Below are 16,244 nucleotides of genomic sequence, written 5' to 3'. Positions count from 1 at the left end.
GTCCGAAAGCTCAGGACAGAAAACCTCTCGTCCTGATGACCGACCCAGATTGGATACAGCAACATTATCCTGGGACATCTATATGTTTGCCCTCATTCATGACTGTTGCTTTTGTTTTTACACGGAAACCACTTCTGGACTTTGTGCTTGAGGTGGGAAAAAAAAAAAATGAAACCTTGAGTTTGGGTTTTCTACCAATTAGCTGAGGGGTTTCAAACTCGATTTCATTGAGGGATGCATCAGCGTTGTGTTTGACCTCAGGGAGGGGTGCGTGCGGCCAGCGTGAGCGTGTGGCCGTCTTGACATAATTCCTGTCAGGGGCGCCTGTGGCCCAAGCGCTCTGCCAGAGAAAACGGGCTCCCGAGCTCTGTTTTTGGCTGTGACAGCCTCCTGCAACCCTTTGGGGGGAGGGGAATCACACGCAGCCCTTGTGAACTCCGTTTTCATCCTGGACAGCCTCCAGCCCTCTGCCAATGAAAACGGAGTTTGGGTAGTATGTTTTAAATTACAGGGGGCTGCAGGAGGCTCTTGTGGCTGAAAACAGAGCTCATGAGGATGGCACATAGCTCCCCGAGCTCCGTTTTCGCTGGCAGAGGGTTGCAGGAAGCTGTCGCAGCTGAAAACCGAGCTTGCGTGGCCCTCCCGAGCACCGTTTTCGTTGGCAGAGGGTTGCAGGCGGCTGTCACAGCTGAAAACAGAGCTCGGGAGGGCCATGTGCAGCCCTCCCGAGCTCCGTTTTTCGCTGGCAGAGGCACCGTGGGCCAGGTTTTTTCTCTGTTTCCAGGGCAGCCCCGTGGGCCAGATCTCAGCACCTCATGGGCCAGATCCAGCCCGTGGCAGCAATGGAATCCTACCTGTTCCACTACTGGTTCGGTGGTCACACACGCGCACACTTAACACGCACGCAGCTAACGTGTGTGCGAAGCTTTCCACACACCAACTGAGGCCTGCAGTGCCAATCATCTGAGAGGATAAAGAAGAGAAATATGCAAGGGTGGGTGGGAGGGCTGATCCTGCACTTTTTTCTTCTCTCTGGTCGATTTTTTTCTCCTCCTTTCAGCTGATCGTCGGAGGCTTTACTTTTTTTTTCAGTTCGGCTGAACCAGTCTAAACCAGTAGCATACCACCACTTGCCCACGAGCCTTGAGTTTGACACCCCTGGTCTAATTGGCTTTTTGGGAAAAGCACCTTTTGGAACAACCCTGACCTGGAGGATTGGGAACCTCTGTAGAGACAGGCCTGCTGTTTTCTAGACCAGGTGTCGTGCCCCTGTCAGAGTCTGAATCGGAGGAGGAAGATGAGCAGCTGACAGGAAGTGGGAGTGTGGCTCCATCAGCTGTGGAGGAAACTGGAGAAGGGCAAAGTCTGGCTGGGCAAAAGCAGTGGGGAGGTAGAACAAAGGAGTTCAGAGGAAGACCCAGACTGATTCCCTCTTCATCCTAGGGCATGCAGGGAGGAACGTAGAAGAGAGCAACGTGGGTTGCGTGGCTTATGGGGGGAGGAAAGGGCCCTGATTCCCTTCATTAGCCGCAGCTGGGAACACAGTTTATAAAAAAAAAAAGGCAAGCTGCATGTGACAAGCTGTTGGGAGTCAATGTGACTTTATCTTGTGTTGTCGTGGCTTATCTATTGCTATCTTCCCAACTGTGTGCGTTTTGCTGTGTTTTCAAGTCTGAAATTCTCGCTCCTGCCCTGCCAAACTAATTACTTCAGTTTGGCTTGTTTGGACTTTAAGTTCCAGTTTGTGTTGACCCTGTTTTGGACTGAATTTTCTGCAGCCAAAGGCTGTTCCTGGGAGAGTTTTTCTCCAGCCAGAAGGTAACCAGGACATTGGGGGCAAAGTTGGAGATAATAAAGGGACTCTTATTGATTATCTGACTGTGTTGCCTTTGGGCCACGCCCCTTTGGGTCATCACACCAGGGCTCTCCGACCTTTAAGACTTGTGGACTTCAATTCCCAGAGTTCTTCAACTAGCAAACCTGGCTGAGGAACTCTGGGAGTTGGAAGTCCACAAGTCTTACAAAAGTTGCCAAGGTTGGAGACCCCTGGTCTAGACACAGTTTTTAATGTATTTTAATGTACAGGGAGCCTTCAACTTATAGCAATTCATTTAGTGTCCACTCAAAGTTACAGCAGCACTGAAAAAAAAGAGACTCATGATCGTTTTCCACACTTACAACCTGTTGCTAACTCCCCATGGTCCCATGGTCCAAATCCAGATGCTGCTTGGCCACTGACTCATACTTATGACAGTTGCAGCATCTCGGGGAGGGGGAGTGCGTGATCCCCTTTTGCGCCCTTCTGACCAGCCAAGTCCACCAGGAAGTCAGATTCACTGAACGGCCGTGTTACTAATTGAACCAATGCGGCGATTCACTCAACAATGGTGGCCAGGAAAGTCGTAAAAGGGGGCACCACCCCACTTCACCAACGTCTCACTTAGCAACATCGATTTTGGGCTCCATGGTGGTTCGTAACTCAAGGACTACCTGTGTTTCTTATTCCAGCTTGAACCTCCCTCCCGTTGGAGGGATTTTTTAGTGCCGTGGTGGCTAACCGTTTTTGGGGTCCCATGGTGAAAATCTATTGAATTTTTATTTATTTCATTTGGTTTGTCAATTGCTTACAAGATAATAGGTATAAGTATAAACATAGTTATGAATACATGAAATGGGTACATATAAGAAAAATAAAAGAAGCAATAGGACAGAGACGGTTAGGCACATTGGTGCGCTTATGCACGCCCCCTACAGGCCTCTCAGGAAAGGGGTGAGGTCAATAGTAGACAGTCTAAGGTTAAAGTTTTTGGGGTTCGGGGAAGAAACCACAGGGTCAGGTAGAATATTCCAGACATTGACCACTCTGTTGCTGAGGTCGTATTTCCTGCAATCAAGTTTGGTGTGATTAACCTTGAGTTTGTATCTACTGTGTGCTCTTGTGTTGTTATGGTTGAAGCTGAAGTATTCATTGACAGGTAGGACATTGCAATGCATGATTTTATATACTATACTTAGATCGGACCGAAGGCGGGGTAGTTCCAGGTTTTCTAGGTCTAGAATTTCAAGTTTGGTATTCTGCAATGAGTAGAGGAGTGGAGAACTGTGCTAGCACCCAGAAGGCTATGTGTGCGGGGACACCCCCCCCCCATGTCCCCTGCACATGTGCGCCTGACCCCCCTCACAAGCTGCGCATCTCTGTGTATGCGTATGCTTCTCCCAAGCATCCCCACACCCACACGCATGTGTGCCAGATACCTTTTCAGGAACAAAGTCATTCACTCTGTTCAGATTAAACCTTGAAGCTCTGTGTGGACTTTGTACTTGGTTTGTTTTTTACAGTTAATTTGACACTTTAGTTGTTGGCAGCAATTCAAAGGAGAGAAAGGTGAGTGCTTATCTCGAGCAACTATTTGGGACTCATTACCAGATAGCTGTCAGGCAGGCGGCGCGTGCGCATGCACAGTGGAACTCTTCCGGGCGACCCAGGGGTGGGATGCTACTGGTTCTGTCCAGCTCTATAGAACCGGTAGCTTTTAAGAGCAGCAAACACCAAACCGGTTCTGTGTTTGCTGCTGATTGGCCCAGCCGAATGAATGAATGAATGAATGAATGAATGAATGAATGAATGAATGAATTCTTGGCCAAGTGTGATTAGACTCACAAGGAATTTGTCTTTGGTGCATGCGTTCTCAGTATATGTAAGAAAAAATAAAATAAAATATATTCATCAAGAATCATAAGATACAACATAGTATCTAATAGTCCTAGTAAGCAATCAAATCATACTAGGGAACAAACAAAACAAGATAAATTGTAAAGTTACAAATAACACGGTTATAGTCATAAGTGGGACGAGATAGGTACTAGCAAGTGTTATTATAATCTAGTAGTAGAGGAATAATAGTAATGCAGACTTTGAAGAAAGTTGGACAGCATTGTGGGAATTATTTGTTTAGCAGAGTGATGGCGTTTGGGAAAAAATTGTTCTTGTGTCTTGTTGTTCTGGGGTGCGGTGCTCTATAGCGTCGTTTTGAGGGAAGGAGTTGAAACAGTTTATGTCCGGGATGTGAGGGGTGTGTAAATATTTTCACAGCCCTCTTTTTGATTCGTGCAGTATACAGGTTCTCAATGGAAGGCAGGTTGGAAGCCTCTGTGGTTCAGTGGTTAGAGTGCATTACTGCAAGCTACTTCTGCTGCAGCCGGCTGCCTACAATTTGGCAGTTCAGATCCCACCAGGTTCCAGGTGGACTCAGCCTTCCGTCCTTCCAAGGTGGCTAAAACGAGGACCCATATTGTTGGGGGGCAAGAGGCTGACTCTGTAAACTGCTTAGAGAGGGCTGTAAAAGCACTGTGAAGTTGTATATAGTGCTATTGTTACGTGTTATTGCCATAGTCTGTCTTTCTTTCTTTCTTTCTTTCTTTCCTTTCCTTTCCTTTCCTTCCTTCCTTCCTTCCTTCCTTCCTTCCTTCCTTCCTTCCTTCCTTCCTTCCTTCCTTCCTTCCTTTCCTTCCTTCCTTCCTTCCTTCCTTCCCTTCCTTCCTTCCTTCCTTCCTTCTCTTCCTTAATGCACAATGGTTAGAATGCAATATTGCAGGCTGACTCTGCTTATAGCCAGGAATTCAATTCTGACTGGCTCCAGACTGACTCAGCCTTTCTCCTTTGGAAGTGGGTAAAATGAGGACCCAGATTGTTGGGGCAATATGTTGACTCTGTAAACCGCTTAGAGAGGGCTGTAAAGCACTATAAAACGGTATATAAGTCTAAGAGCTATTGCTGATTGTTATTTTCTGCCGTTCTGATTATCCTGTTAACGGCAGCGTTTTGGTGTTTTCTGAATGTCTGGGGCCAAATTTTTTGCTTAATCTGCCGATTGCATTTTAGGCCTAACGTCTGTGGATCCAGATATCACTCCTACTGCTGCCCAGGCTGGAAAACTCTCCCGGGGGGGAACCAGTGCATCGTCCGTGAGTATAAATGGGGAAGGTTTTTTTTTTCTTGACTGCGTCTTCCTTGGCATCAGAAACGCGGTGTAATTTTCCAAAGTTTTTTTTTTTTTTAAATCCTGTAGAAATATCTACCAGATCACAAAGTGAGGTGGGTAAGGACCGTGTTTTACTCACTTGAAAACACAGGAGATGGTCCAGAGATCCCTTGTCAATCATTTTGCTAGTTTGATCTAGTGGTTAAGGCCCCGGGTTAGCAAATGGGAGACTGTGAGTTCAAATCCTGCCTTAACAGCCATTTTTCATGGAGGGAGGGAGGAAGACGAAATGAAATGGAGGAAAGGAAAGGAGGGAAGGGGAAGGAAAGGAGGAAGGGGATGGGGAGAAGAGAGGAGAGGAAAGGAATAGAAAGGAGGGAGGGGAGAGGAGAGGAGAGGAGAGGAGAGGAGAGGAGAGGAGAGGAGAGGAAGGAAGGAAGGAAAGAAGGAAGGAAGAAAGGAAGGAAAGGAAAAGAGGTAGGAAGGAAGGAAGGAGAGAGGGAAGGAAGGAGGGGAAGGAAAGGAAAGGAAAGAGAAAGGAAGGAAAGAGAAAAAAAGGAAAGGAAAGGATTCCAGCATTTGAACCCCGAGCTGCTTTTCTGCTCCCCCTGGAACAACTGTGAAGATGATCCAATAGTCATTCCAGGGAGTTCTGGGGGAATTGACGCCTTCTTCAAAAACCGCGCCTTGAACTGAAAATGTTTTCTTCCTCCGTTTTCAACCATCCCAGACCAATTTGTGTGCCGGACCACTCCCCACCTCCTGGGCTAAGGGGAAGAGCCCTCTACCCTCCAGTTACTCAGGCCCTTCTCCTTTCCCCACAGCCATTTGCCGGAACTCCTGCGGGGACGGCTTCTGTTCACGACCGAATATGTGCACCTGCTCCAGCGGACAGCTCTCCCCCAACTGCGGCTCTCTCGGAGGTGAGGAAAAAGTGTGGTTGTATTTGCGCGCGTCCGTGCGTGCATGCATTTATGGCTGCAGTTGTGGATTGCGTACTCAGGGTTGGCCATCATTATTGTTCCGACCGAGGCTTCCTGAGACCATAAGGTTAGTTAAAACAACTCTTGTTTTATTTCAGTGCTGGGAATTATTTTCATTTCCCGCCGGTAATGAGTCCCAAACTGTCCCTCAAGATAAGCACTCACCTTTATCTCCTTTGAATTGCTGCCAACAACTAAAGTGCCAAATGAACTGTAAAAAAATCAACTAAAGTACACACAGAGCTTGAAGGTTTAATCTGAACAGAGCGAATGATGTTGCTTCCTGCAAAAGTTTCTCTACCTTTGCCTGCCCTTTATCCCTTATGGGAGGGGCCATCACCTCCCAGCCTTACTCCCGAGTCGCCCCTTTTGTCTTAACTGTTCTTGCCTTCTGGCAGCTCTGTGCACATGTGCACTGGGAACAGGCTCCCTTTGTTCCTCTGCCTCGCTGCAGCCAGACTCTAGAGGCTCCGGAGTCATCACCCCACTCCCAGATGGTCCTGGACCCATCTCTGCATCAGATGCAGGACCCTTATCCGAGTCCTCCCCAGACTCCTAGACTGATCCCTGTTCTTTCCCGCTGTCCAATTCCGCTGCCATCTGCACAGGCTGCTGGCGGACCACAACAATTATGATTTTCCTGACTCCTGTCCTGTGGGAGCCTGCCACTCCCTGCCCTCAATAATCTCACCATCTCTCTCTGGCCTGTCTCAGTCTCCAGAAGTGAAAAATACAAATTATTGTTATGTTGTGATGCACAGCTCTGAGATTATTTATTATTACGATTGATCATCGCGCCGTCAGCCAGATGCTCGGACTGGGTTTGGCATTTTTGTCGACCTATCGAGTCCTCGCCAAGGACCTGGGATAGGCCGATGTGGGTGTTTGATGGTTGTACAGATGTGGTCGCAGGTGTTGTGGTCCACCGGCAGCCTGTGGAGACAGCAGCAAAATCAGACAGTGGCGAGGAACATGGGCAGGTCCGGGAGTCTAGGGAGGACTTGGACGAAGGTCCTGCATCTGATACAGAGATGGGGCCACCTGGGAGTTATGTGCTGACTTCGGAGCCTCCAGAATCTGACAGCAACGAGGCAGAGGAACGACGGGAGCCTGTATCCAATACACATGTGCACAGAGCTGCTAGAAGGCAAGAGCAGCTGAGACAAAAGGGGCGACTCGGGAGTAAGGCTGGGAGTTGATTGCCCCTCCCATAAGGGATAAAGGGCAGGCAAAGGTAGAGAAACCTTTGCAGGAAGCAAAGTCATTCGCTCTGTTCCGATTAAACCTTGAAGCTCTCTGTGGACTTTGAACTTGGTTTGTTTTTTACAGTTAATTTGACACTTTAGTTGTTGGCAGCAATTCAAAGGAGAGAAAGGTGGGTGCTTATCTCGAGCAACTATTTGGGACTATTTGAACATAATTCCCAACGTTGAAATAAAAAGAGAGTTGTTTGGATTAAGCGTGGGCTTAATTTTGTTCTCAGGAAGCCTTGGTCAGAACAGTAAGATGGAAGTTGTTCCCAGTAAAACCGCCTTTTGCAGTTGACTGGTGGCGAAGTTGTCAATGCCGAAGGTGTTCAAGAGATGCTCCAGTTGTTTTGCGATTGTTCCCAAGGCTGTCGATTCTCCTCTTGCTTGCTTTTCCCACAGTCGTTCTATTTCTATTTGCAGGTCCTTCTAGCTTGTGATCTTCTCCAGTTATTTCTCTTCACTTCTGCTGTCTCCAGGAAGGCACTGCCACCGTCCACTATCCAAACTTTTTTTTGTCTTTCTTATCGGCAACTGTTAAGCCCGGCGTGTTACATGTAGCAGGAGCCTGTCTGTCCGAATTCTAAAGTCCCAGAGCAATTTAACTTCTTCATTTTCTATGATTTTTCTCTATTTTATGGTCCCACCAGTTCTGGCTTTCAGTCAAAGGATGTTTCTTGCAGATCTTCCAATGCACCATTGTTGCTACTTTGTCATGTAGTCGGTCTGGGCGATCTTGTTGTAGTCAGTCTGTGCATCCTCCTCATCCTCATCATTATTATTATTTTATTATTATTATTATGTCCTCGGAAGTTGTGGAAGCACCATCACTGGAGACTTTCAAGAAGAGACGACTGCCATTTGTCAGAAATGGTGTAGGGTCTCCCACTTGGGCAGGGGGTTGGACTAGATGACCTACAAGGTCCCTTCCAACTCTGATTATCTGTTGTTGTTGTTGTTATTATTATTATTATTAATCATCGCACAAACAGGCAGATGTTCAGACCAGGTTTGGCATGTTTGTTGACCTATCGAGTCCTCGCCGAGGACCTGGGATAGGCAGAGGTGGGCGTTTGATGGTTGTACAGATGTGGTCGCAGGATGGAAGCTGATCCCAGTAAAACACGCTTTTTGCAACTGACGGGTAATGAATTTGTCAATGCCACTGATGTTCAAGGGATTGCACCCAAGGCAAACAGTCCCACATCAGTCATTCAGGTCATGGCTTTTTTAGCTACACAATTTGGGATGAACACCCTTGGGATGGTGTGGGAGTAGGAATGGATTTCCAGAGGAGAAAAAATTGCACACTACAGGAACCCTTGGCACCACTCAGGTGACCCTGAGCACACAGGTAAACCTCCTCTTAGCTGATTGCAGGCCTCAGCTAGCATTTGGAAAGCTGCGTGCGCAGTCACCAAACCCGTAGTGGAACAAGTAAGATCCCGCCGCTGCTCAATGACTCGCTCAAAGGATGCAAATGACCAGCTTTGTCTGCAAGGAGTATCAACCCTTCCATTCCCCACCATCCAGTCAGAGCTGAAGAAGCTTCTTGGAGCAGAAGCAAAACGTCTTCAAAAGAAAAAACAAAGAAGTCCAGTTGCCTCTTGGGGAAAATAAAACCAGCTGTGGACTTTCTGTTTTTTTAAGAGGTTTCGCTTCTCCTCCGAGAAGCTCCTTTACTACTGAGGTAAAGTTGAATCGCACAAGTGAACTGAAGAAGCTTCTCGAAGGAGAAGCGAAACTTCTTCAAAAGGAAAAAGAATAAGAAAGCCCAGTTTGCCTCTTGGAAGGGGGGGAAAAAAAGCAGCTTTGGACTTTCTGGTTTGTCTTTCGAAGAGGTTTCGCTTCTCCTCCAAGAAGCTTCTTCACTTCTGAGGTAAAGTTGAATCGCACAAGTGAACTGAAGAAGCTTCTCGAAGGAGAAGCGAAACTTCTTCAAAAGGAAAAAGAATAAGAAAGCCCAGTTTGCCTCTTGGAAGGGAAAAAAAAAAGCAGCTTTGGACTTTATGTTTTTTTTCTTTCGAAGAGGTTTCGTTTCTCCTCCAAGAAGCTTCTTCACTTCTGAGGTAAAGTTGAATCGCACAAGTGAACTGAAGAAGCTTCTCGACGGAGAAGCGAAACTTCTTCAAAAGGAAAAAGAATAAGAAAGCCCAGTTTGCCTCTTGGAAGGGGGGAAAAAAAAGCAGCTTTGGACTTTCTGGTTTGTCTTTCGAAGAGGTTTCTCTTCTCCTCCGAGAAGCTTCTTCACTTCTGAGGTAAAGTTGAATCGCACAAGTGAACTGAAGAAGCTTCTCGAAGGAGAAGCGAAACTTCTTCAAAAGGAAAAAGAATAAGAAAGCCCAGTTTGCCTCTTGGGAAAAAAAAACACCTTTGGGACAACCAAGACCGGGAGGATAGAGAATTTCTACCGACTTAAAGGCAGCTTTACTCCGTGACGGTTTATTTATATCCTGGCGACCATCAATTTTGTTGTGAATTTCGTTGTGTGCATAGCGTATATATACGTACAATGACAATAAAGCATTCAATTCATAAAATTCAATTAAATCAAACCCCTGGCAGGGCCAGCTTCTTCAGATAGGTAAATAACGATGCCAAATCCAGTCTCAACATCTAGCTGACTGCAAAACCAAACCTTAACCCTAGAAATCTCCTAATATGGCCTGCTCAGTGCCTGTTTTTTTTGTGTGTTTTTTTGCAGAATCTGCTTCTCTGCACAGATTTTGTGTGTGTGTGTGTGTGTTTTAAAGCAATTGCTAAATGACCCAGGGAGTGAGCTGCTGCTGTTCCGCTGGATTTGCACGAAACATTTCAAGCATTGCTCCGACTTGCAACTCATTAAAGTATCTTAGGAGTATTGTACTCCCCTTGAACAAGTCCTCCCTTGAATTCAATCCGTTGAGATGTGCTGGCAGCGAGGAGGAGGAGGAGGAGGAGGAAAGGGTGGGGGGTTTCCTCGCTAATCCTGGCTGCAGGGGAGGGGGCTGGGGAGCAGCGTCGGCCTCCCGGCCCCCTCCCCAAACCCAGGGAGGGCTGGTCTCATCCATCCATGGGGCTCAGTTTCAGATGCCAGATGTTTGCAATCCCCTAGCAATGCCAGGAATTCGAGCCGGCGGGGGGGGAAGGGGGAAAGGGGAAGGGGAAGGAGTTGTGTGGGCTGCATTCCAGAAATCCTTTGCGGGGTGGGTGGGAGTAGGGGGAGACAGAAGCAGGAAGACCCCAACTCTTTTTGGGGGGGCTGGTCCGGTCCAGGCATCCCTCCTAGAAGTTGCAGGAGGAGCAGCAAAAAAAAAGCGGGAAGCAGCCCCTCCTCCATGGTCTGAAGGAAAGACCCTCCTCAAAATGGAGTTTTCATTCCTGTCTACCCATTTAATCCCCCCCACCCCACAATCAATCCACCCCCCACTTTCCAAGGAGCAATTATGGGCAGGTGGATTTAATAACATTCTTTAGGAGCCGCTTCTTGGTTGTGGAAAGATACACAAGCACACTGCACACACACACACACAGACAACACACACACAGGGGCACTAGCAGATCTGGGATTCAAAACAGAGCTTCTCTTAAAGCAGAGGTCTCCCAACTCGGTCACTTTAAGGCGTGTGGACACCTGTCTTAAAGGGGCCAAGTTTGGGGACCCTGGGCCTTAAAGCAGATAACAGATAACCGATAATCGGAGTTGGAAGGGACCTTGTGGGTCACCTAGTCCAACCCCCCTCTGCCCAAGCGGGAGACCCTACACCATTTCCGACCGAGGGCAGTCCAGTCTCTTCCTGAAAGCCTCCAGGGATGAAGCTCGCACAACTTCCGAGGGCAACTCCTGTTCCATGGGTGGATGGTTCTCCCTGTCAGAAAATTCCTCCTTATTTCCAGGTTGAATCTCTCCTTGGTCAGTTTCTATCCATTATTCCTTGTCTGCCTGCTCTTCTCTGCACTTTTTCTAGAGTCTCAACCTTTTTTTTTTTTTTTTTTGTAATGTGGTGACCAAAACTAGATGCAGAATTCCAGGTGTGGCCCTACTAAGGATTTACAAAGCAGTACTAAGAGTCCACGTGATTTTTTAGAATAGAATTTAGAATAGAATAGAATAAAATAGAATTTAGAATAGAATAGAATAAAATTTAGAATAGAATAGAATTTAGAATAGAATAGAGTAGAATAGAATAGAATTTAGAATAGAATAGAATTTAGAATAGAATTTAGAATAGAATTTAGAATAGAATAGAATTTAGAATAGAATAGAATTTAGAATAGAGTAGAATTTAGAATAGAACAGAATTTAGAAGGGAATAGAATAGAATTTAGAATAGAGTAGAGTAGAATTTAGAATAGAATAGAGTAGAATAGAATAGAATACAATAGAATAGAATTTAGAATAGAATTTAGAATAGAACAGAATTTAGAGTAGAATTTAGAATAGAATAGAATAGAATTTCTTTCCTCCCTCTCTCCTCCCTCTCTCCCTCCCTCTCTCCTTCCTCCTTCCCTCCCTCTTTCCTTCTATTCTTCCTCCCTCCCTCCCTCCCTCCTTCCTTCTCCTCCTACTGACTCTCGTCCTTCCTCCCACAGTCCCGTCCTGCGGCATGAAGTGCCTGAATGGAGGCAGCTGCACCGAGGAGGCCTGCCTGTGCCAGAAGGGATACACCGGGAGCCACTGCGGCCAACGTGAGTGCCAAACCGGGGCCAGCCAGGGTCAGCATCCCACCCACCCCCCATGGGCACCTGTGGCCAGAGGTGCCAAACTCGGGGGGGGGGAATCAATGCCCTCACCCCAAATAAGAACCAGCCACATTTCAAGTTTATTTACTGAGTTATTGAATTTCCTCTCTCACCCAGGGGTGGGCTTCAAAAAATTTAGCAACCGGTTCTCTGGGTGGGTGTGGCCATGGTGGGTGTGGCCTAGTCGGCCTCCTCCACCACGGTGGGAGTGGGTGTTTTTGCCCTCACTGGGCTCCAGAGGGTTTTCTCGAGAGTCTGGGAAGGTGAAAATGGCCTCCCCGGTCTCCAGAGGCTCGGTGGAGGGCCGGAAACGGGCCTGTTTTCGCCCTTCCCAAGCCTCTACTCAGGTCTTGCACTTACCTGCAATCCAAAATTGGGCCACCTGGGGCATCCGGGGGGGGGAGGGGAGGGGAGGGGTGGGCGGGCGTCAGGTTTCCAAGTGATGAAATTCATTTTAAAAGAAAAAGAACAAAGTCCATCTTTAAAAAGGTTTCTTGGATTTAGGGAAGCATCCAATTGGCAAAGTCCACGGTAACTCCAGATCTGACCCAACCCGGAATTGCCCCACGATATTAGAAGTTAGAAACACCCCCCTCCCCCAAAATGTCACGTTCTCCAATAGAAGTAATTCAACACTGCTTGATGTCATAAATCTCCACCTCAAGGGGCCTGAAGAGGGTCAGCTCATTTTCCCACGGGAAGAAGAATCACCTAGCTTAAACAATTTTCCCTATCTCCACTCCTCCCACCCTAGGAATGTGTCAAACCTGAAACCCTTCCCGCCCCCCATGACTGCCACAGAGAAAATAAGAAAAATAATATATACTAAGACAAACTAAAATGGCTACACTTATGTCAATTTTGGGCTTGACAGTGGGGCCAGCCCGCTGTTGCAACTACCAAATGTAAAATTAACAACCAGTTCGCCCGAACCAGTGTGAACCGGTAGCAGCCCTTTCCCTGATTTCACTCGGTTGTGTACGGAACAATACAACCGAGGGCCCGGCCACTTTTGACGAAAGCTTTGGGTGCGAATTCTGTGATCCCCTGGTGCCCATCTAGGGGAAGCCACAGTGGCATCCCACATAGGAGGGGTGTCGCAGGCCCTAATGTGGCCTAACACACCTAACAGTATTGGCATCAACAGGTGCGATGTTCCTCCTTCTGGATTTGCAGCTAACTCTTCCAATCAATCCATCACAGATCGTCCCCGACGTTGCTTAGTGACCATTCGAAGTTACGACACTGAAAAAAGGGACTCCAGACCCTTTTTCACATTTAATGACCATTCAGCATGCCCGTGATCATACGATCAAACTTCAGGTGCCGGGATGCTGACTCACACTTACGACAGTCGCAGTGTCCCCGTGGGGGTCATGGGATCCCACCTTTTGTGACCTTCGGACTAGCTTAGTCAACAGGGAAGCCGGGTGGTGGCAAGAAAGGGGGCAAAATGGAGGGAAACGGCACCACACGGCTGTCTCGCTTAGTAATGGAAAATTTGGTCGTAAGTCAAGCCAAACCACCTGGAATATTCACACAAACAGAAAGGCCCGAGTATCAGGTGAATAATCAACTGATAATAATTAACTAATAACTAAAATGCCCCCTCGCGATAGATGGATACCGTTTTTCTCTTCTTCACGTCTATCTCCTTCCAAGATCGAAAGGTTTTTTTCAATCATACGTACAGGTAGTCCTCGACTTATGGCCAGAATAGAGCCCAACATTTCTGTTCCTCAGTGAGACTGTCATCAAGAGAATTTTGCCTCATTTTGGGACCTCTCTTGCCACGGTGAAGCACCGCCGTCATTAAATTAGTAGCCATCCTTCAATGAATCCTGCATCCCCCCCCTGGTCTTGGCTCATCAGAGTTGGAAGGGACCTTGGAGGTCTTCTAGTCCAGCCCTCTGCATGAGCAGGAGACAATATACCATTCCAGTCAGGTGGCTGTCCACTTCTCAAAAATGCCTCTGGGGCGGCATTTTTGCTCCCCTAAGGCTCCTCTGAAGCTCAGGAAAGCAAAAAAATGGAGAGGGTACAGCTGAGCCGTTTTTTTGGCTTCCTGGGCCTCAGCTAGGGGAATCCCGGCACAGCTGATCTATGTACAACTGATTTTGGGGAGGGGGAAAAAGAAAGAAAAGAAAGAAATGCCTTAGTCAAGTGGTGGCTAACCTTTTTGGGCTCCTGTGCCAAAAATTGTGTGCGCGCTCGCATGCTCGGACTCATGTGACAGCGCCCAGAAGGCAATGTACGCCCTCCCCATGCCCCCTACGCGTGCATGCACAATCCTCACCCCCCCCCCCACGCCCCCTTATCTGCACTGTCCCTTACAGCTGATTTTAGGCCAGTTTAAGGCCTTTTTCGGCTTCCCAGATGCTTGAGGAAGGCTTCTGCAGGCTTCTGCAGGCCGAAAACTAGGCCCGTTTCATCACTTCTGGTATTTTAAAAAAAAACAGGAAGTGACGAAACGGGGCTAGTTTTTGGCCTGCAAAGCCTGCAGAAGCCTTCCCGAAGCCTTTGGGAGGCTGAAAAATATCTCAAACCCACCGAAAATCAGGTGTGCGGCGTGCGCACACGCAGTGAGGTAAGTTTGCCTACAGCTTGCGTGCCGGCACAAATGGCTCTGTGTGCCACCTGTGGCACGTGTGCCATAGGTTTACCATCATGGCCTTAGGCAGGAGGGCAGGGTGAAGTGAGCATCAGGCGGGAGGGCAACCAGGTTGGGGGCGTGGCCAGCCAGAAGTTACTACCAGTTCGGCAACCCACGCCAAATTCTTGCTACTGGTTCGTCTGATCCGGTGTGAACCGGCTGAATGCCACCACTGTGACTGCCTCTTAGGTTGATCCTTGCCATGACTGTAACAAGTGAGACTTCTGAAATCCCACCCCCTACACGCATTCCAAAGAGGCACTCCAAAGCCCATCTTCCTGGCAATCCTAGCATTGGTCCAAACTCATCTCCTGATTTCTGTCTCTCTTTTTCCCACCCAGCCATCTGCGAAGGAGGGTGCCAAAACGGGGGCCGATGCATCGGGCCCAACCGCTGTGCCTGCGTATATGGATTCACCGGACCCCAGTGTGAGAGAGGTAGGCTGGCCGATCCCATTCGAGCGCAATGGAGCCACGGTGGCGCAGTGGTTAGAATGCAGTATTGCAGGCTGCTTCTGTTAACTGCTGGCTGCCAGCAGTTCGGCAGTTCGATTCTCACTGGCTCCAGGCTGACTCAGCCTTCCATCCTTCTGAGGTCGGTAAAATGAAGACCCAGCTTGTTGGGGACAAGAGGCTGACTCTGTAAACTGCTTTGAGAGGGCTGTAAAGCACTAGGAAGCAGTATGTAAGTCGAAGGAAGGAAGGGAGAAGGAAGGAAGGGAGAAGGAAGGAAGGAAGGAGACAGAATGGGAGGGAGGGAGGGAGAGAGGAAGGAAGGGAGGGAGGGAGGGAGGAAGGAAGGAAGGAAGGAAGGGGGAGGAAGTTGGCCACATTTGAGAAAGTAAATTAAACACTGGTTCTGTTTTAAGCTGGGGAATTCTGGGACTTAAAGTCCATATGCCTTCAAGTTGGCCAAGTTTGAGAAAGTGAGTTAAACACTGGTTCTGATTTAAGCTGGGGAATTCTGGGAGTTAAAGTCCACAAGTTGGCCAACTTGGAGAAATTGAATTTTCTCAGCAAGAGAATGCAAGAATTTTATTTTGTAGTTTCTATTATTATTATTATTTGCTTATTAGTAGTAGTATAATCCTTTATTGGCCAAGTGTGATTGGACACACAAGGAATTTGTCTTGGTGCAAATGCTCTCAGTGTACATAAAAGAAAAGATGCATTCGCCAAGAATCAAGAATCATAAAGTGCAACACTTAATGATAGTCATAGGGTACAACAAGCAATTAAATCATACTAGGAAACAGTCAATATGAATCGTAAGGATGCAAGCAGCAAAGTTACAGTCATACAGTCCCAAGTGGGAGGGGATGGGTGATAAGGAGTGATGAGAAGATTAATAGTGATAGTAATGCAGAATTAGTAAATAGTTGGACAGTGTTGAGGGAATTATTTGTTGAGCAGAGTGATGGCTTTCGGGAGAAAACTCCCCTTGTGTCTAGTTGTTCTGGTGTGCAGGGCTCTATAGCATCGTTTTGAGGGTAGCAGTTGGAACAGTTTATATCCAGGATGTGAGGGGTCTGTAGATATTTTCACAGCCCTCTTTTTGACTCATGCAGGATACAGGTCCTCGACTGGAGGCAGGTGGGTAGTAATTGTTTTTTCTGCAGTCATAATTATCCGTTGAAGTCTGTGTCTGTCCTGTTGGG

General features: G+C 47.6%; 1 protein-coding gene across 2 annotated transcripts in view; it reads left to right on the top strand.

Annotated features, from left to right (window-relative positions):
* Positions 1 to 4,882: 4,882 nt before the first annotated feature.
* FBN3 (fibrillin 3) overlaps positions 4,883 to 16,244 on the top strand; it is a 160,482-nt gene continuing 149,120 nt past the window's right edge. The window contains exons 1-4 of one of the 2 annotated variants that reach the window (XM_087922591.1): positions 4,883 to 4,965; positions 5,807 to 5,905; positions 11,785 to 11,880; positions 14,929 to 15,024. In XM_087922591.1, coding sequence (XP_087778717.1) covers positions 5,854 to 5,905; positions 11,785 to 11,880; positions 14,929 to 15,024 — 244 coding nt within the window. In that variant the 5' untranslated portion in view covers positions 4,883 to 4,965; positions 5,807 to 5,853. The remainder of the gene's footprint in view (positions 4,966 to 5,806; positions 5,906 to 11,784; positions 11,881 to 14,928; positions 15,025 to 16,244) is intronic. The other variant, XM_087922592.1, reaches the window with a different exon arrangement.

Source organism: Pseudonaja textilis, chromosome 1 (genome assembly GCF_049901715.1).
Source record: "Pseudonaja textilis isolate UNSWEBS1 chromosome 1, rPseTex1.2, whole genome shotgun sequence".
Lineage (NCBI taxonomy): Eukaryota > Metazoa > Chordata > Lepidosauria > Squamata > Elapidae > Pseudonaja > Pseudonaja textilis.
The sequence above is the reverse complement of the archived record's forward strand: the minus strand, read 5'-3'. Positions and strand labels throughout refer to the sequence as shown.